This window comes from Scophthalmus maximus, chromosome 1 (genome assembly GCF_022379125.1).
Source record: "Scophthalmus maximus strain ysfricsl-2021 chromosome 1, ASM2237912v1, whole genome shotgun sequence".
NCBI lineage: Eukaryota > Metazoa > Chordata > Actinopteri > Pleuronectiformes > Scophthalmidae > Scophthalmus > Scophthalmus maximus.
This window is the reverse complement of record NC_061515.1, coordinates 11740364-11761735: the sequence shown is the minus strand read 5'-3', so window position 1 is coordinate 11761735 and position 21372 is coordinate 11740364. Positions and strand designations below refer to the sequence as shown.

General features: G+C 43.7%; 1 protein-coding gene and 1 non-coding gene across 4 annotated transcripts; one reads left to right on the top strand and one right to left on the bottom strand.

Moving 5' to 3' along the window:
- Nucleotides 1–344: 344 nt before the first annotated feature.
- On the bottom strand, nucleotides 345–21314 carry invs (inversin). 3 transcript variants are annotated; one of them, XM_035635832.2, is made up of 19 exons: nucleotides 21160–21314; nucleotides 19933–20038; nucleotides 14209–14308; nucleotides 13246–13412; nucleotides 11766–11939; nucleotides 11047–11214; nucleotides 10701–10881; nucleotides 9778–9887; nucleotides 9382–9553; nucleotides 8420–8575; nucleotides 8074–8195; nucleotides 7629–7736; nucleotides 7431–7537; nucleotides 7150–7359; nucleotides 4698–4909; nucleotides 4028–4592; nucleotides 3334–3458; nucleotides 634–720; nucleotides 345–552 (listed from the first exon to the last, which is right to left on the bottom strand). In XM_035635832.2, the coding sequence occupies exons 2-19, from the start codon at nucleotides 19933–19935 to the stop codon at nucleotides 437–439; spliced, it is 2883 nt and encodes a 960-aa protein (XP_035491725.2). In that variant the 5' UTR covers nucleotides 19936–20038; nucleotides 21160–21314; the 3' UTR covers nucleotides 345–436. The 3 variants fall into 3 exon arrangements, with proteins under 3 accessions (XP_035491725.2, XP_035491853.2, XP_035491809.2); XM_035635960.2 differs by having other exon boundaries at nucleotides 3364–3458; XM_035635916.2 differs by having other exon boundaries at nucleotides 13246–13409.
- Nucleotides 915–987, top strand: trnat-ugu. The gene has a single exon. It is a non-coding gene; the product is annotated as a tRNA-Thr (tRNA).
- Nucleotides 21315–21372: the final 58 nt, after the last annotated feature.

The following is a 21372-nucleotide window of genomic DNA, read 5'->3' as shown; positions in this document are numbered from 1 at the left end:
CCTCATTCTCCACACAGGAGGAAAGGTTATCTCAGTGTGTGTGTGAGAGCAATGTAGAACGAGGGCAATGGAGTGTGTATGTGTTCCCTCCACAATGGATGAAAGGTTATCTTTTACACACGCCATTTCTGTAGACTTAACCCCACCCCGTGAGGTCATGGCTCTGATGTCATATAGCTTAATTTTAGAAAACCTGGCACATTGAATGAACAATGTTTATAGTAATTCTATAGAGGTACAGCCGCCAGCCAGCTGAGAAAACCTCAAAGAACATGAGGTGTGTGTGTGTGTGTGTGTGTGTGTGTGTGTGTGTGTGTGTGTGTGTGTGTGTGTGTGTGTGTGTGTGTGTGTGTGTGTGTGTGTGTGTGTGTGTGTGTGTGTGTGTGTGTGTGTGTGTGTGTGTGTGTGTGTGTGTGTGTGTGTGTGTGTGTGTTTTTCAATGCTTCCCCCGTCCTCTGGGTCCTTGTCCAGCACTATACGGTCTCAGGTGATACGAGTACTGCTTGGCTTGATCCAGCACGTCTGTCAGGTGCACACAGTCTATACTGCTCACTGTAAATCAAGCCCATAAAAATTACTTTTTAGAGACTTGAACTTGATTTAAAGAGTGTTTGTGTTTGTACATGCGCTTACACTGGCTCTGGGTGCAAAGCGGCATGTCCAAGAGCAGCTGGGACTGAGAGCCCCGGAGTGAACGCCCTCGTCTTGCCACGGCGTTGCCTGAGGGAGAGTAAAGAGATATGATTGCATGATATCTCCACTCAGTTATTTCTTTGGAATTGTGTTTTGAATTCAACCGGCTGGTGATGCATAACAAAGCCAGAGACACTCCTGGAACTGGTTGATCTTGTCAGGTTACGCTCCTGCATTTGTGAATATTTATATGGTCATATAACTATCACAAAGGTATCGCAGGCCCTATAGCTCAGTGGTTAGAGCACTGGTCTTGTAAACCAGGGGTCACGAGTTCAAATCTCGTTGGGGCCTTAAAATGCATGTTTTGTCTTAATCCTTGATCACAAACATGCCTTAGTTATTACTCAACTCCCACTGTGTTCATGGAAGTGCTTGTCACTGACTTAGGACACTTGCAGGTAATCTATCGGAGGTAGTTCAACAGATTTAACACTTTCACATAATGTGAAATGTTTTTTACCCATAATTATTCTATTCGGCAACAAAATGGAACAATCTTCCAAGTCTCCAAGCTGATCATGTGAAAGAAAAATTAAAACTCGGTGTCTGTTTTATGTTCTCAAGAGAAATTGTCAAGTGTTAGAAGACCACAGTGGAAATTAATACTTAACTGCATTTTTATGACAAATATTTGTAGTGCAGTTTTTTAATTTTTTATTTAATTGACAAATCATTCAAACTTTTGGTGTCGTTATCTGTACCAAATAAAATAATTGTCTTCCTCTCCGTGTGTGTTGCTACAAATAGATGAAAAGATATTAAGAGATATAGTTACGGTTGAATAATTATCCGTCAATAAAAAAAGGGTTAACGGTGATAAAGTGTGTCAAACCTACTCAAGAAAAATAAGGGTGCAAATGAGAGAATGAGAATTTGTGTGTGTGGCACTATGTTCGGGGCTTTTGTGTGTTTTCTGTCTGACATTCCTCTTGACAGCTCTGAACTTTTCACGATGCCAGGACTGTCAGAGAGAGAGAGAGAGAGGCAAAGAGGGAGGGAGGTGAGGTGAGAAGGGGGAGGGGAAAACCACGTCAGAAGGTTAAGGTGGAGTGAGGATTTGTGTTTGTGTGGAGGGGGCATCTGAGAGCAGAGATGCTGTGCATGCTTGTATGTTTTGGCACTGCAAAGTTTCTGTCCGTCCTGCCATCATCACCTGGTGATGTGTGATGAAGGTCATGCCTGTCTGCAGGGCGAAACCCTACCAGAGGTTCCACACAGGCAACCAGGCTGATACTGTCCTGGTCTGTGGACGGAAGCATCGCCCAGACATTTACAAGGTTTCCCTGTTCCCTGAATTCATCACTTACAGCATCTTCTACACCATCCTTTTTTCCAGCCTTTAATCCCACTAACTCTCAGACTGTTTGCAGCGTTCATGTTATTCAAGGGCTCAAGAGCTGTGGTTTAGAAAGATGGAGTTAAGGGGTAAACCAGCAGTGAACCACACAATGCAGAAAAACACTGCTGCTGAGTGTGTGATGCTAAATGGTTCACTTAACACCCTGGTGGCCTAGAGGTTTAAAGGGCCAAGCATGGAATGTCCCTCACGGTTCCACTCATAAAAGCATGAAAACGTTGATGATATAGTTATGTCCTTACTGTCAAATCCTAATAAAGGTCCACAAATGCCGTAGAAAAAAAAGGGGGGATTCCTCTCGGTACGTTCACATCAGCACCAGTGTTTGCAGGCATGTGTTCTAACTCTCATTTGTTTCCACTGAAGCCCATGCAACTGACAAAAACTCATTTGTGTATTTACCGTTTTCACAGGACATTGCTTGTATTTGTCCAGTATTTCAGTCAAAAGAAACATTAACGCCCTCTGTTTGGGAATTGAAAAGTTAATATTCCATGTACCACAGCCCTGATTAGTACCGTATTATACTACTGCAGCATCGCTCTAAAAGATTGTTAACTGTATGAAATTGTGCTGCTCAGTTATTATGTATTTCCCATGTTGTTACCATGGCATCAAATCCTTTTTCAGTGGTGAGTTCAGGGCACAATCATCAGTAAAATGAGACAATGCAACATGTGTTTGAGGGCGATAGAGATGCATAATATCAAAGTCCTTTCTTCGTAAAATTAGTCCAGTGGTTCGGGAGGGGTGAGTGGTTTGGGAAGGGGGCTCTACTGAGGATGGGGTAAGGGTTCTCTACATCTGATCTTTTGTGTGTGTATGTGTGTGCGAGTGTGTAAGTGGAAATTTGAATTATATTCTTTTGCTTCAACTGCCTGTGTTTTCTGGTTTGTTAAAGTGAAGCACACTTGGCTAAAACTGACAGCTGCAATTTGTGGAGTTGTTAAAATGTGATCTGTTATACAAAGAGGTGTGTGTCTGTTGTTCCGCCAAGCCTCATCCATTTGAATGGGGTGGACAGAATAATAGGAATATATGTCAACATAACGCAGTGCAGTCCAACAGCACCACAAATTGCAGCCACCGAAATGATCATACAGTTAAATCTACACCTCTTTAAACAGTTTCAACAAAAACGGAACATCACAACCTTCAGGGAGGCAGGATTTATTGCAGGATTGTTGTATTAGTCTGCACTCATTTGATCTGGGCGTACCTAATAAACTTGAGCGTATATCTCAATAAAAGGTTCACGACAAACATGCTAATTATCTCACCATAGATGCTTTGAAGAATGGAGCTCTTACTCGTAGCCGGTTTTGCAGGTGGAGCTCTGATTTCCATCTTCTTCCTGTTTTGGCCATGGTTTGACTCCGACGCTTTCCATCTGCGTGCGTGAAACCTGCCGACACATATCCATACAAGCGCACGTACGTGCGCGCTCATTAAAAAAAAATCTCAGCGTTCAAAGATTCCAAAAGCTGGAAAATTCCTCACACTGATACTCACGAAGCATAAACAAAGTTTATTCAAAGCAGCTAATGGGAGAATAAAATAGTGAAGCTGAATGGAAACAGAGGCCCTCCTGCAGCGTACTGGCAGCATCTAAGAGAAACGCAGTGTGTAAGATGGGAGACAAACGCAGAGAGAGGCTGCTGGTAGCTATTAGAGCGGCATGGCTGAACTTTTAGCCCCTTGTTAAACCAGTTTGAAAGCTCTAGATTATAGCCCGTCTGTCCCCTGCCTCCTCGTCTCACCCATCTCCCACGCTCTCCCCCCTACTGCTCAAGTGTGGATGGCATCCAGAGCGAGATGGGGCTGTGCTACAGGAGAGACAACGCTTTGCACGTATGAGGTGGGATGCACATGTGGTCAACACATGGCACGGCTGGGCTCCCACTGCCACAGGAGCTTCAGCTACTTAGCACCCCTTCAGGGAAACAAACGCAAATTGGAACACCGTGAACTCACCTTCGCCAGGCTCGCTGGATGATGCGCGCGGCCTCGTTCCTCTTCCTGCGCTGCTCTTTGTCGTGTCCCCTGTGCGTGCGTGTGGACGTGGGTGCATGTGTGCCAGTCTTTCTGGAGGGGCGTTTGGGGTCTAAAGAGGAAGTGCTTCTTAACGAAGCAGTGTGAGTTTGGTCTTTGGTGGAGCCCCTCTCTGAAGTCTGCTCCTTGTGGTTCCTGCGCTTTTGTGGAGAGGTGTTGGCATCAGTCTTGCCGGGGGCAGTCTGCACACTTGTGTAAGCATCTCTCCTTTTTAGAGAGATGCCTTCTCTGGACGTGGCCTCGATTTGGTCAACAGAGGAGACACTTGTGTTCGAGGAAAGTCGCTCCCTGACTTTGGGCATGGAGGGGGGTCTGGGTCTGAGGCTGGGTGTCAGGCTGCAGCTGGCGGGTGAGAGAAGCTCCTTCAGCCTGGTGGTCTGGGGAGCAACAGACACCGTGTCACCAGTTACATGATGGTGGCTGAAGGCCCCAGGAGCCTCATGTGGTTCAGCTGCTTTATGTCTCCTGGAGGATCTGCTTTTCTGGTCTGGAGGGTGGAATTAAAAGGCATGAACATAAAATACGTCAACCCATTACCATTCACAATTCAAACTGCAAAGTGCATTATTACAACTTTTCTGCATATTTGTACCTTTGTGTCTCTCCTCTTTTCCCCTCGTGCGTTCGGCTTTAGATGATTCCTTTGTCTCCACCACAGAGTCGTTCGTGGATAAGTCCTCCATCATGTTGACTAAGGAGAGTTTTTCCTGTTCTGCTCTCACCAAAGAGACCTTCCTTTTCTCTGCAGTGGACACGGAAATCTGCTGCACACTCCCTCTTCTCCGCTGTTCTTCTTCTCGTTTCCTAAAAATAAAGAACACTCTGGCCTCATCATGGCACGTAAAGTAGTTCTGTGAGAAATGCAACACATGAAGAGCCGAGGTCCAGGTGAAAAAACGTTTTCTACCCCAAATGTATACACCTTTTTTTCAGTTATAGTGACAATGAGTGTGTAAAATACAAATAGAATGACAAATAGAAAAACCACACATTTTTTTAGATTTAATGTTTAAACATTAAAGATCTCTGAATGTCTTTGATTTTAGCCTTGTAATTGCCCTGTGAAGACTCTTGCTGAAAATGATAAAGCAACTTGAAGAACAGAGAGCGGTCTGTGAGTGAAAAGCGAGTCATCTTAAAGCTGAGAAAATCAATTAGAGCCATTGCACAAACATTTGACGTTGCCAATGCCATAATCTGGAATGTCCTGAAAAAGAAATAATGCTGGTGTACAGAGCGACAGACCGGTCGGGCAAGGACAAACAACAGCAGCTGATGAAAGAAACATTGTGGGAGCTGTGAAGAAAAAGCCCAAAACAACCATCAGTGTCATCACCACCAACCTCCACAGGGCAGGGATGATTGTATCACAATTGACCATTTGAGGAAGACTTTGAGAGATGAAATATAGAGGCCATACCACAAGATGCAGACCAGTTCGTCTGCAGTAAGAATCCGAAGGTCTGATTGGAATTTGCAAACAAGTACAAGATGAGTTTGCGAACAAAGTTTTATGGACTGATGATACCAAGATTAACCTCTACCAAAGTGATAGAGAGGCCAAAGTCTGACGAAATAAACAAAGGATCTGCTCGAGATCCCAAACAAATTCATGTCGGCTGCCGGCTCCTGCTGGAACGGGTTCACTGAGCTTTATTGATGATATAACTCATCAGTTGTAGCAAGCAAAGGGTTATGCAACTAAATGGTGTCGTCTCTCGGCTGCTCACACGAAGGGTCGCCACATTGGATCATCGTCCGCATTTTTGATTTGGCACAGGTCTTTAACGCCGGGTTTCTGACGCAACCCCGAGTTTGGTGGAGGATCAAGATCAACTATTTATCTTTGATCTTAAACCCAAAGTTCCTCAGTATGTAACAAAAACAGGGGAATCTGTATTGCCGCTAAAATAGTTTTCAAGGGCTCTACACTCAGGTCATTGAAATCATTAAAGTTTATATCTACTCATAATCTTTCACATCTTAAGATGTTATTGAAATGTTTAAACACACAGTATATACAGGGGCTGCAGTGGCTCAGATTGAACCGGAAAGATGTGAAGGAAATGCATTATGTGTTTGATTGTGTGTGTGAATGGGTGAATGTCAACTGTACTGAAAAGCGCTTTGAGTGGTCGATAAGACTAGGAAAGTGCTATATAAATGCAGTGATAGATGCATAAAAGATTTATTGATTTGGTCACAACTTGTTTTTCAATAGGGTATAAATTAGATGAGAAGGCAAGCTGTGGTAGAATATTTTTAGAACATAGAAAGGAAAACATCTCCCAAGACTTACATCAAAATGAAACTGTCTGCTTAAAATACCAAGAAGAAAAAAGCTGAAGTCAACATGTCTCCTTAAAACAAATTTACACCCCAAAAACATTGGGTGAGACAATAAATGTGAGACTGGTGAGCAAATGACAAAAGGAGAAGAAGCTAAAGGAGAGCGACAGGGGAAGACATATGTGTGTGCAGGGATGACAGAAAGAAAGATAGATACGGAGAGAGTGTGACAGAGAGGGAGGACAGAGACGGATAATGAAGACAGAAACAGGAATGAGAGATCAGCACAAGGTAAAATGCAAATGGAATTGTGTGACAAAGAGAGGGGAGTTAATGAGTGCGTCTGCAAAGCACAGAAACTGTGACAAAGGCTTCAGTATATGTGTGGCTCTGAGCGCTGTACGTTTTGGTTCATGTAAACTTGCTTGTGTGTGTATGTGTGTGTGTGTGTGTGTGTGTGTGTGTGTGTCTTTGTTCAGTCTACGTATTAGTCATGTTGTGAGTTCCTTAATCTGTTTACACCACCACATTATGGGGACCTGACTTCCTTCATGGGACAAAAAGCAGGTACTTGTTACGTAAATCATTTAATTTGAAGATGAAGACATGTTTTAAGGTTAGGGTGAGGGTTAGGATTAGGCAATTAGTAGTTGGGTCGCCAAAAAAAATGATTGTGAGTCAATGTAATGTCCTCTGAAGTCATGGAGATAAAAATCTGATTTGTGAGTGTCTGTGATCGTGCTCTCGTCACTCACTTGGCCGCATCCTTGCGCAACTGCTCGTGTCTCATGAGGAGCTGCTTTCTCTCCCTGAAGGCCTTGCGGACAGTGTAGCCCTTGTAGACAGCCTGGATGGAGGCAGCAGCGATGTCCTGGATGGCTGCTATGGAGAGAGCACCGTGCTCCAGCATGAACTGAGTCACCTCACTGTGTCCCCCCAGCAGAGCATAGTCCAGAGGGGTGTACCTGCCCAAAACAAACCCCAGTGTCACTTATGGATCCCTCACTGCTGCCTTTGTGATTGGATCGGCCCTCACCTCTCCTCAGTGTGCTCCATGTGATTGGGAAAGGCATTGTAACCCAGCAGCAGTTTCACAGCATCCAGGTAGCCGTTGTTACATGACCAGTGGAGAGCAGTCCGCCCCTGTGCACCCATAAAGAAACGCATCCATTCATTCTGTACTTATGTCCAAATTAAGCTCAGAAAGCCTAGACAGAAGTGTTATTGTCCTTACCTCCTTGTCCTGTATATTTGGATCAGCATTGTTCTCCATGAGAACAGCCATGCAGGTGATGTAGCCGCCATAAGCAGCACACTGCAGGGGAGTCCTTCCCGCCTGGTCCTGTCCAGCAGGAGTCAAATATCAACAGTCAAAGTTCAGCGTAACTGAAATAGCAGCACAGATTATGAAAAGTTGATCCTGAGTTTATACTCTGCTTGTGAAATACAGAGGCAGATGAATTTTTCACATTTACCCTAATTTATTCTTTTATTCAAACAGCCCCGGATAGAACGCTTTCTGCGGTGTAGCCAAAGTGAACCAACTGTGCATCATGTCAAATGTGAGTCTATATAAAATTAATTCTAAAATAAAATAAAATTTTATATATACATAACTCCAAAAATGTTCACTGTGGAGAACGTCTGTGCTCTGCAGGTGTACAACTGAGCTTTCATACCTGTACATTAGGACTAATCCCATTCTCCATCAGTATCTGGCAGACCTCAGCATTTCCTCCCAGGGCAGCCCAGTGCAGAGCGGTGTGGCCATCCACGTCCACCAAGTCCACATGGGCAGAACCTTTATGCGGAGCATTTACAATTCAGTCGAAGCATGTAACTGATGCATGTAAAGCATTAACGGTGCGCAACACTTATAATGATCTTCATTTTCATTTATCAATGAAGATCGACGAAGATTGACGAATGGTCAAGGAAGTAAGACTACTCAGAACAAAGTAGTATTGAAAATGAGAATAAGTATAATTATTGGGACACTTGCACTAATGTATTGATTGTACCCACCTTTGATGAGTGTGAGTATGACATCTCTGTGTCCCATCTCGCAGGCACGAAAGAGCGGCGTGTGCTTCATCATGTCCAGAGAGTCGACCATCGCTCCCTTCTCCAACAGCAGCTTAACTGTGCTCACATGACCGGACAGCGAGGCCGCATGGAGTGCTACATGAAGATACACATATACAAACGCACTCACAAAAATACCCTGGGATTAGAATACGAAGTCCCGAATGGAACTGGGTGATAACGACCCTTAGGTCAACTGCTCTTCCTTCTTTTGCCCCATTTTACTCATTCATGCCTTGGACTGCAAGTCCTCTCTAAAACAGTCAATGGAAGGTTAAACGGAGACACAAAATTAATGGGGAGCGATACACTTAAGCCTCCTCATGGCTACTACACGCCCCCCCCGCTTTCAGCTCCCCAGACAATACAGACTAGAGTCAAGTGCATGGAAGTGATCTGGGCACCACTCGGCTTCACTGCCCTTCACACGTCTCATTAGCATTATTCAACCATGGCATGTTATGCATGCATAAACAATGACTGCCTGGCTGAGCAGAGGGACTATCGCCATGGAGATTATATGTCCAAACCGCCCAGGGGGTCAGAGCATGTCTGCATGTGTGTGTGTGTGTGTGTGTGATTGTGTTTGTCAGAGGACAGTGCTGGCAGTGGTGGGAGTCTATTCAGCGAGGTCACACAAATTTTGCTGACGGTATCACTTCCCTCTCTCCCTCACTTTCGCAGTCTCTCTAACACCTTGGGGGAAATCCCCTCTGACATCATCCCGATCCCTAGCCTTAAATGAGAGGGCACGCCGGGCTCTGATGACAGGTGTGTGTGTTTGTTTATTTGAACAGTAGCATGAAAGGGATGGTTTATGTCAGTGTGTCCTGGGAAAAAGGGGAGGTGTCAAAGCGGTTTAGAGGAGCCTCAGCTCCTCCTCTCGTTTCTCAGGAGCTCACCGGTGCCTCCGTACTTGTCGGCCATGTTGATGTCAATGTTAGGGGTGAGGGCCAGCATGGTGCGGATGACATCATCACTGCCCTTCCCAGCGGCCCACATAAAGGCCGTCCGCCCCTCCAGATCAGGTTCATCCTTCACCGATGGGTGGGACAGAAAAACACCAACTGTCTCCTACTCACACGTGGACAGACAGTTACATTTAGTTTGATTTTCATCAAAGAACTGTGGACAAATTATACTGTAGGAAGAAGAATAATCTGACATGTCCAAATGTCATCAAATTTATAATACGACATTCTTTCTTAAAAAATAATTAATAGTTTAGAATCTTAACAATCTTGCTTTTGCAACTCTACATTGTCGGAACACGGACGATGAGACACTGTGTGACTCACAGCATTGTTGCTCTGAGCTCCATAGTGCAGAGGTGTCGCTCCCTGGCTGTCCGAGGGAATAGTGCCTGATGTGTTTCTCTCCAGCAGCAGGTGGACGATTTTGGCATGGCCTGAAAAACATGTTTAGTCAGTGGGATGACAGATACCCAAAAAGGACACAAGGACATAAGGAGCTGGGACAAATGAGCGTTTTCGTTCACTTTAAAAAAACTGTTAAAAGAACAGGACAAACACAATATCAAGTCAGCATAAGTCAACTGTCACTATTAGCTCTGCAATTACTAACGATTTGTCTCTGTGTGGTGCTGTAAAATGGATCTATACGAACAATAAACCCAAAGAAATAAGACTTTTTTCTTTTTGCGCTGACAGCTGCATGTTAATATGCTCATAATGACGACAACATCAAAGGATGTTGATGCCAAGCATGTATAATGTTTACCATGTTCGCCATCTTAGTTTAGTGTGTGAGCATGCCAGGTTTGTTGATTAGCACTAAACACAAAGTACAGTAGAGGCTGATGGGATTGACATTGGTTTTCCAGGTATTGAAAACTTGAGCTTGTGGCGCTTAAGGAAAAGGCAGGGGACCTGACCACCAGAGTCATAAGGAATGCTCCTGTGGGCTCAATAAATTTCATGGCATTTCACCAAATAATTGTTGAGATATTTTAGTCCAAATCAAAGTGGTGGACAAACATAGACAAACAAACAAATATTTTGCCTGAAAATAAATAGAACATAATTCTTACATACGGGTAATAAATTGTCCATTTTGGCTTTGACTCAGCTAAGCAGTAAACTTTATTTAGAGTTTTGTTTTTGAGGACAGGGGACATTATTTGCACATAGACTGGAATCTTTCATTTCAGTGCAAAGCTGTCGTTCAGGCTGCAGCAGGTCACATTCATGTGCTCACTCACCAAGCAGAGCAGCCCAGTGCAGCGGTGTTCTGAAGAGGTTATCGTAGGCTGTCACATTGCAGCCTTCGTAAGATGTCAGCACCTCTACCACTGCCTCGTTACCGTCAGCAACTGCAAAGTGCAGGGGTGTCCGCCCCTCATAGTCCTGCCAGTTCAACAGGGACTCAGTGGGAGCTGCCTCCTAAAAAAACACACACACACACACACACACACACACACACGACAGTCGCAGAGAAGAAAAAAAAAAGCAGACATGCAGATGGATGGGTGAGGATGGAGGATATGCAGATAGATACAATTTTGTGTATTTGTGTTTGGGTGTGTGCTTGCGCAGAATGGTGTGTACCAGTATACAGCGGACAGTCTGTGTGGCACTGGGCTCTTGACTGTGTGCGGCCCAGTGCAGGGGGATCTTGCCCTCGCTGTCTGGGATGCCTATGTTGGAGTCGTGCTTGATCAGGAGGCGAACATGCTCTGGTCGGTTATAAAACGCTGACCAGTGTAGAGCAGTTTGCTGTTAAGAGCGAGTGAGAAAAAATGAAAAGGGAGAGACAGAGATGATGAATGGAGACGAGAACAGAGGGGGCCGTTGTGACCTCAGGTTTTCATTTACGTTCACAAAATTACTCCACTATGAAACAAGCCAGGAAATATGAGGGCAACGTGCTGCACAAAGCTCATACTGAGCTATTCTGAGATTTTCTGAAACCACTGTCATCTGACAAGATGATGCATATTGGATTATTACAAAACCAACTACTGATGTCAGATACACATCAGCTCCGACAGACAGTGGAGACTGTGTGTTTGTGGTCTTATCAGCAGAACAGAGGACAAAGCCGCAGTTTGTTGAAACGTTCACTGCTGTGCGAGTGTGCCTCTCGGTGCTTATGTGTGTATGACCTCAAATTTCCACTGCTTCTAACAAACTCTTTTCAATCAGTCAGTTATCTCTTTTCAGGTGATTGGTAAGGGGCCAGGCTGGCTGGTTTCTGACGGAGGCTGCGGACTGTCGTGAGGACAAACTATTTTTCCAAATACTTGTGTGTATTTGCACAGCAGCACCTTGTTCTTGTCTTGCGTGTCAACCTCTCCAGGTCCGATGTGTTTGAGCAGCAGGGCGAGTGCTTTTGGGGCGGGGTGTCGGGTGGCCAGGTGGAGTGGGGTCATCTCCTCTAAATCTTTCTGCAGCCAGTTAGCACGCCTCGACAGCAGCAGCTTCAGGAAACGCAAATTCCCCTGAAACACACAAACAAAATCAAAAACTTTGCTAAAAAGTAGCTCTGAAATCACCAATTCTCCTCAGCATTAGTCATGAACCAGCAGCAATGACACACACACACTCCCACACAGACTCCCCAGGCTTTTAGCAGTGTCTGGTTCAATCCGAAGGTCATCCATCTTCGTTCCCTCCTCCTGCCTCTTTGCTCAACGACTGAGATGAGCTGTTAAACAGTAAACAGCGTCTCTTTGGCTTGACAAGGCAGCCATTCTCTACCTCACATCATCATCATCATCCTCACTTCTGGTCTCTTGCCACCAGGCCACCAGGTGATGTATTATACAATGGCAGTCGGAGGACGCCAGGGTGTGTGTGTGTCCATGTAGACTTGACTGAGTACACGTATGAGTGTGTTTTGTATATTTGCCATCCTGTGACCACAATGCCACAGTCTGACAGATCTATCTGGTGTGTGAGCATGCATCTAGACTGCGCGCGTGTGTGTGTGTGTTCCCGTCCTCCCTATTCTCAGTCCAATTAGATCAGTAATCCCTGGCCTCTCTTGCTGTCTCAGCCACTTATTGATCAGATGTCAAAGAGACAGGGCTTCCCATCAACAGCATCCCCCAATACACACACACACACACACACACACACACACACACACACACACACACACACACACACACACACACAATCTTTGAGACAGACCCCAATAACCTATTACCTCCCCTCTTTCTTCAATGATATTATCATCCTGTATTAGTGCACTCACATAAAAGAAGGCAATGACAAGTAACTAAGTTGTAAAGAGATATTATTACTACTGCATCCCACTGTTCTCCTGCTATATCCCACTGCGGACCACCCTGTCTAGAGATGTTAATGTGTTAATATCCTCTGAGAAGTCATAAGTCTAGATTCAAGAGAAAAATACGCTCTTCCTCTGTAAATTTCAGTGGCGAAAATGCTCTGAAACAACATTATTAATAAGAATGTGGGTAAATGAAACTCGTAGCTTCAGTGTTTGTGTGGTAGGATTATAAATCCGTTGATATACCAAACTACAGGCCCTCAGGCCCTAACAACAACCACTAGGGGGCACTGGCTTCCCACTGCAGCATGTGGCCAGTAAACTCCTCTCTTATCCATTAAACCCCTATGATCATGTCTTCATCCTCATTCAACCTTCATGTTTCCATCCACATCTGTTCTTGTGAGTAAACTGTCGACTTTATGTCATAAAAAAGAACACTACAGGAATAACATTATTTGTGAGTGGTCTTTCTTTATTTTAGTCAGTGTATTTATGGATGTCCGTACCTTCTGTGCGGCGAGGTGCAGAGCCGTGCGCTGGCTGTGGTCAGTCTTGTTGACTGAGGCTCCGGCCTTCAACAGAATCTCTGCACAATCCAGACGGTCAGCCAGCACACAGTACATCAGAGGGGTCCGACCAAACTGGTCCTCACGGTCCCGCAGTGAGGGCTCTACTACACACACACACACACACACACACACACAAACAAAGATGAAGGTTTAAGTTCAAGTTTTTTAATCAAAACCAAGATCTGAGTCAATATGTGTTGAATTTTTAGCTCAACATATAAAACAGAAAGTACAATTATGTGTCTTGTGATGGATTAAGTTGTATGCTGTTTTTAAAAACGCAGCTCTTTGTAATTTAAATACTTATAGTCTTAAAAAAACAACCAAAGAGTTTAATAAGACCTCCACTTCCACTTACCTAAATTGGTCAATTTATTTGGACGGTTGGAAGTAAGCAACTACTTTAAAAATGTTAGCCCGCAGGGTCATGTTGCATACTTGTGAAAAGAATTTGCAATGATGATGTGATTTTTTTCATATATACTGTATATATATTTTTTTTTCCCCACATGCTTCTATTCTATGTCATAGTGAGAATTTGTTTTCTACATTATGATCAATAAATAGCAACATCACTAAATGTACAAATAATGTCAGCATCGACGCAGAGGGGTGGACCATCCTTTAGCAGATGGACGGTTCCAGCCTCCGTGATGATAAGCACCTGCTCTGCAGTGGTTTGTCTATGCAAAATCCAAAATTCCAACTAGATGCTGCAACTAATCATCTAATCTGACATTTCTGCAGATGAACTTTATCCAATGATACTTCCTTATTGAAATAAATAAAGCAGCACATTACTACATATCTGATGCCATGTTCATAAAATCATAATGCTCCACCGATGAGATAGTCAATGAACATGTTATATGTTTCAGAAGCTGACTGCTCGTGTGCTACCTGTGATGAGTTTGAGGAGGGCGCTCCTATCTCCGTTGACAGCTGCAGCATGAACCTGGGAGCCCAGAGAGGCAGGTCCAGGGCTAGACGTCACCGAGGCCTTACAACACGAACACACAAAAGGTCACAACTCAACATACAGCAAGCTACACTCGGCTTGCTTATCATGTGTTTGATACAGTGACATTAGACCGAGTCTAGACAGTTTCCTTTCCATTCATTAAGCCACGAGCAGCTGGCTTGGACACAGTTACAATTAAATCTTTCACACACAAGAGTATATTTGAGGTTTTTATGGCTAGAACTAATAATGAAATTTGAAATGGAAATTTCAAAATCATATCCAGTTCCCCCCCCCAAATACAAAAGGTAAAAGACAAAAAAAATCCAGATCACATTTTTGATTTTGCCAAATAGTGTCAATGTACAACTCAAGCTTGAGCAGTTAATTTACACTTTTTCTGCAGCCTATGTCAATAAATTCTAGATTCTTAAACATCAATCATATTTCAGTTACACACCTGAAGCTCTGTTAGCAATCAACGACACAATTAAACAGATATTTTCCAATAATGTAAAGTAATAAGCAAACTAATGTTTCCTGACAGTAGGGAGCGTGTGTGTGTGATCATGCTTGTACGTGTGTGTGTGTGTGTGTGTGTGTGGGTGTGTTTGTGCCTACTCCTGCTGAGGGGGTTAAATCTCTTCCTGGCCCCACTTAACCAGAGCCCAGTGAAAGCTGGGTAATCTGCAGACAGGAAGCAGCATAGGGAGGGGGAGACCCTGTGTGAGCATGTAAGAGGGGGGTCTCTCTTCATGTCTTATTCATGTCTCATTAATACTGCAGCATGCCTAGCTGTGTGTGTGTGTGTGTGTGTGTGTGTGTGTGTGTGTGTGTGTGTGTATGTATGTATGGGTTTAGAGATGTGGGACAAACCCTGCGGGGCACAACACAGAAATCAATTATTGTCCCTAAACACATAAATGCTGGAGGCAAAAAAAATCACGTCACAATCTGAGATTTCTCCAAGACATTTTCATTAACGGTCACACATCTGATTCACTCTTTATGAACCTTACTTTTTAAAGAGTTTCTGAACCTTTAAACTTTTGGTAGAAAACTGAACGATTTGAAGAGGAGGAGGAAATATACCAGTGACCTCCATCCTTCTTTCTCATCCTCCCACCTAATAAAAAAGTGCTCCTGTAGACACTGCGTGCAGCACAGCAATTACCCACTATACTCGCTGCGTTCTCACGCTCTGCCAAGAAGTGGTGTACACTTAGTGCAGGTTAGTTACCACATTTACAAACAAGTAGGTCTATATGTGCATATTAGAGGAGGGTGGGAGGGAAAGATGGTAGGTGTGCACATAAAGGTGTGCGCGAGTTGTTGGTGTGTGCATGTTTGGCACATGTGCCACGTCATGGGAAATGCTCTTTCCGTGAGAGAGAATTTTTACAGGGAGTTTACCAAAATCAACCACAAACATCTCTAATTTACAATGATTACTCAGTTAGTAACACACACACACACACACACACACACACACAGTCTGCAAATCCTAACTTCTAACACATGCAGATATAACCGAGAGGATATATTTGCACGTCAGAAAGAGGAACATCATGTTTCTGACGTCAACATCCTGAGAACTGAATGTGACAATCAGATATTTTATGTTGTTTTACTTTTCAGTCATGTCCAGAGCTTATTCCAAACTTTTCCCTGACTTTTGCTGACTTATTTTGATATATTTCTGCCTTTTTTGGACTCAATATGCAAGCCCCCAGCTGCCAACATGAAAATACAAATTGATTGATGAATAATATATGATGCAGAAAAAAGTTATAATTTGGCCAAACACTGACAGGGAGGGACACGGATCAATACTTGAATCTGTGAGGGACCAAGAGCAGGCAATCGGAGTTTCATGAGGACTTGGGTGTTTTGGAAACACCTACAGTGCATCCAAATTTGTCTAAAAAGGCTTTTGCAATACAGTGTCTGAAATCAAACAAAGGAGGGTGTAAAAACAACACCAGGTCCCGTTGAGAGGTTTAGTGTGGTGTCATTTAGCCATTCATACGTGGTCCTCAGGGAGCACTCCACTCGTTAACATGAAGACAATAACTCAGAGAAAACCATTGATCACGGGCTGAGGTCCAGACCAAGTGATTGTACATCTGTATAAGTATTGATTCATGCTGATGCTGACATTATTTAGTCTTTATTCATATTCAGCCTCATATAACCACAGTGAGTTCAACAAAGAACCTAGAAACTTCCATGAAACCTTTCAGCGACACTACAGGAGTGCTGCGCATGCACACACTGCTGCCTCCTGACACACACACACACACACACACACACACAAACCTGACGCGTGCTGTAACCCACACTTAAATTGATGCTATTGAGACAGTAATACAAAGAAACCAGGAAGTGTGTGTGTGTGTGTGTGTGTGTGTGTTTCTCTACCTGTCTGTCACTGTGAAGGTGTCTGCTTTTGATAGAGGATGTAGCTAGGGCATGTTGGGTAAGCAGCGGGAAACAGAGACTCTAAGCCTGTGGCATTTATTTCAATTCAAGGCAAGTGTGCCCTTTCGCACACACACACACACACACACACACACACAAACACGCTTGCACGTACACACCCACACTAACTTTTTATATAATCATGTTTTTGTACCATTTATACGGGTCTTGGTCAACATGGGGTTATTATTACAGTACTACTGTAGGTGCCTATACCACATAAAAGTCTGTGTGTGAGAGTGTGTATACCTGTGTCTCAGATTGGAGATAGAGGCTGCAGGGATCGGTCCCTGGGTTTTGACTGACATGTAAAGAGGTGGGAGGAAGGATAATATCAGCCCACAGGGATGCCCAATCTGTAAAGCCCTATTTCTGGGGGACTTCCTGGTTCCCCAAGGACCAATGAGCTGGCTCCCTCAGCTGGGGGCCGAGTCCTGGGGCACAGCGGGGCCAATCAGCGGGGGGAGAAGGCTGAGTGACACATAGATCTGCTAATTTACATCATTACCACAATGCATCCTGACAAATGAGCCCCCAGGGTGTGAGCCAATCACCTGGGAGAGTAATGCAATTAGGCGGGACCACAGCTGTCAATCTTACAGCTACGGGGGTCAGATAGTGATGCCTGTGGCTGAAACACCCCTGCCTGCTGCCTGTCGTTCACACACCCCAATCTATGAATGCACACACATATACTGTATGAGACGTAGAGAGGGAACACAAAAAACAATGATGCAGATATGAAGTGTACGACATGAGAGAGGGAGAGAGAGTGACAGAGTATGTGTGTGTGTGTGTGTGTGTGTGTGTGTGTGTGTGAGAATAACAGACACAGTAAAGGCTGGTATATTTCTCTTGAGGGTGGAGGGTGATAGGTGTGTGTGACTGCTCGGGGGACACAGAGATTGACTTGTGTCTCCAAGGACCTAACACCTGAGTGGAGGTGTGTGCATATCTGCATACAGTACATCTGGGTGTGTGTCAGTGTTTGTTTACTTTTGCCCATGTGTTTTAGCCCACTGGGAGACAGTGTTGTTTGTGCTCTGAGTCTCAGCTCTGTGCAAAGATTATGACAACAAAAGGGGGAAGAGGACAGAATAATAGGGGAGCTTAAACTGGCGCGGAAAATTCACAACATTTGACTCGCATGTAAGCGAGCGCTTCTGGTAATGAGGCTTATCTTAGTCTCATTAGGTGTAGTGATATCAAACCAGAGCACTTCAGCAAGTCGATACGGTTCTTCCCAGCGTGTCGTTAAAGTGTGTGTTTGGTGTGTCTGGGCTGGTCGATGCCGCTGTGACTGACAGACTGGCAGGTGGTGCTGAAGAGGAATCAGACCAGGCTCTGTCTCAAAACACTTTTGCTTTCCCCCCTCGTGGCAACCACACAAGTTCTGCAGCAGTGAGCAGATACCGGTCTTGTCGCACACCTGTGTGTGTGTGTGTGTGTGTGTGTGTGTGTGTGTGTGTGTGTGTGTGCGGTTCAGCTGCTGCTCAAGACATTCTGAGAATTAGGAGAGCTGTGTGTTTTGTGTCATCCCATTATATCACTAATGAGCCACCCTCAGGAGGGAGGGGGAGGGAGACGGCAAGGCGGACAGAAAAAGACAGATGAAGAAAAACAGGGAGGAGAGGAGAGCTGGAGAAAAGGGGAAGGGGGAAGGGAGACAGAGAGACAGAGAGACCAGCTTGGGGACTTTTGCCTCTTCTCCCCTCCATTCCCTTTTCCCCACACCTCTGAGTCTAATTGGACTAAAACTGTGATCTAATTAAATGTCCAATTAAAGTGCAGAGAGCAATGTGCCATCGGCGAATCAGAGTACAGGGACATAATCAACTGGAAAAACAAACAAAAAAATCAATGGTAGCAATGCGAAATGGAAAAAGATGTAGAAAGCAGAAAAGAGAGGATGTTAGATAAAATCAGACTCAGAGTTCAGGGAGAGTGGTATGGGTGTGTACTGCGTGTTATGTGGTCAGACACTGCATTACATGTTCAGAAAAGGTACCTTCAGAAAACATGCTGTATGTGAAGACTGTATGTTACTGGTAAACGAAATATATACTCATAGCTGCATTTGCCTTTCGGGTGAATACAAGGTATTAAAGTTTGTTTTGACAGGAGTGCTTAAAGTAGGCATAATGATGCTGTGCTTCAAATATGCCAATCTTTAAAAAAAACAAAAACAGTCATCAGTCAGGTACTAATCTACAGCTCCTAAAAGGAAAACCCTTTCTAACTTTTCTCTGTTTCATATCACTGTAAATGGAACATCATTGTGTTTTGGACGATGTACACAATTTGAAAACTTCACATTTGGCACTGGTAATTTGTCAAAAGCATCTGTCATTATCAATAGAGATATTTATCAGAACCAGTCAATCAAAAGAAAATCGTTATGTCAACAAGAAATGGTGCTTTAGTCATCTGTCTTTTATTTGGAATAATTTCGAATTGTCTGCTTTTTATTTTGACTTGCATCAGTCTTATATAAAGCTTCTACAAATAAAATATCTGTAAACTTGTAGTAGTAGTAGCAGAGACTCAGGGCTTAATGTTTGTATTTGTCATCTAGTCATCGTCTATCATGGCACTCATATCGAGGGTTTTTACTTGTGATATACAATTTTATTTACTAAAGTAAAAAAATATAGAAAGTTATTTCTGGAATACTTAAAAACGGAACCAAAAATAATTTGTAACAGTTTGAATTCACATCACCATATTCTTTAATCCAATAGCTCAACGTGTGATATGATGATACAAATAAATACTTTGTTGTTGTTGTAGTTAGTTTTAATAGATAAATAAGTCATTAAAGAAGGACATTCTGCCCTTCTTTCTCCCCATCACTGATATTCTGACAAGGAGATAGAGAGAGAGAGAGAAATCTTCCTATGACTCCATCTGTGAGTTGCTCACACACTGTGAACCCCCTATGGACAGCTTTAGCCCATAAAATATTAATGCCGGATTTCAATTCAACATGCCACCTTAATCTTCTTAACAATTAGGCTGTTAACGCACACACAATTATGTTTGATACACATGGGCTCAATGGTCTTGACTCTTGAGAGAGAATCACAAACAGGTAAGCATACACCAAAGTAACCAACAGATACACCCTGCAACTATGGAAAATAAAACTCTTCTGGGATCTGCTGTGTGTGATGGGTTCTTACCATAGCTGTGTTGAAGGGCACACCTCAGCAGATGTTTCCCAATTCAGTGCATCCTTCGTGGGTGTGGGTGCACGTCCAGGTCCCCTACCTGCCCTGATCCTGGCTCCTGCCGGGGTAGAAAAAGAGGATCACTCACATACTGAGACCAGCCCACCTGTTCACGCCAATATCTGCCAGCATAATACTGCCACTGTCACCAAGGTATGTTATTGTTTGTCAGTCCAATCTGATCTGAGGAGATTCAACCACTCTTTGTTTAAGCAACAATCTTTGGTTTAAACTGTGAAGCCGGTGACTGATTACGCAGCAACTAAACAGTGGTGAAAAGTTACTAGGAGTCTTTCCTTGAGTATTGCATTTAAGTTCAACTGTAGGTACTTATACTCACTATCAGAGATAAATATTGCACTTTTTACTGCACTACATTATCTGACCACTATAGTTACAAGTACTTTTATTTTATACATAAACCATATGATTATTATATAACACGATGCGTTATTGCAGATTGAAGGGCCCGCAGTCACACAGATGATTTCAGTTATGCGGATTAGTTGGACATAATAAGAGTGGAGCTGGGATTTACATGAGCTCATCAATAGGAGCGATGAAGCTGTAACTTCTCATGCAACAAATCCAATGGGATACCTACTGAATACTTAAAAAACCTAGACCTAGTTTTACCAAAAATAATCACTTTTGTGCATATGATATCTCATATGGGATTCTGTACCATCCATAAATTAACACTCTAAAAAAGGGGTCATTATGGAGAATGGTTTTTTTCACTTTTACTTAGTGTTTTATTGCTCCTCTCGCTTCGGTATAGGATCTGAGTATTCCTTCCTCCACTGCAACTCAACACACAGGTTTGATGGGCTGAGGGATACAGTCGGTTTTTGGAGAGTTGTGCATCACAGTCACTAGACGTTCGAGAGGTGTCTGTCTGCAGACCTCCACTCTCTGAAATGTTTTTTAACCCCAGTTTTGTGCGACGAAGTCTGTTTTTTCACTCAGAGCCATTAAAAAACATTGCTGTACGGTGAAAAAACAGGATGAAGAGAGGATTACAAAAAGTCACAATGATGCAACTTCTCCTGTTCAAGAGAAATCAGTTATTCATAAGCGCAGTGACGAAGTACAGAGAGCGTGGCATCGAATACACTGCGCATAACGTTGTTGTATTTTTCGAAATGTTCCTTGAACGTGCGCTTCGCCGGTGTTTACCTTTTGATTTTCTTTCCTCTGAGATAAAATAACAGGAAAGTTTTCTTCCAAGGCGTCCCGTTCAATCCCCAACGACTGGGTTCCAAAACACTACATCTCCCGTCACTGCCGCACGGCAACACGTCGACATGATTGAAGTTTTCCTCGTCGTTCATCGCCGCCGTTTCGCGGACATTAAAAACTACATTACCCACAAAACCCAAAGAAACACCC

Coding starts and splice junctions, on each gene's coding strand:
- invs (XM_035635832.2), bottom strand. Junction 4,593..4,697: donor AAAAGAGGAGAGACACAAAG/GTACAAATATGC, acceptor TCCACCCTCCAG/ACCAGAAAAGCAGATCCTCC. Junction 721..3,333: donor CATTCTTCAAAGCATCTATG/GTGAGATAATTA, acceptor ACTCTCCCTCAG/GCAACGCCGTGGCAAGACGA.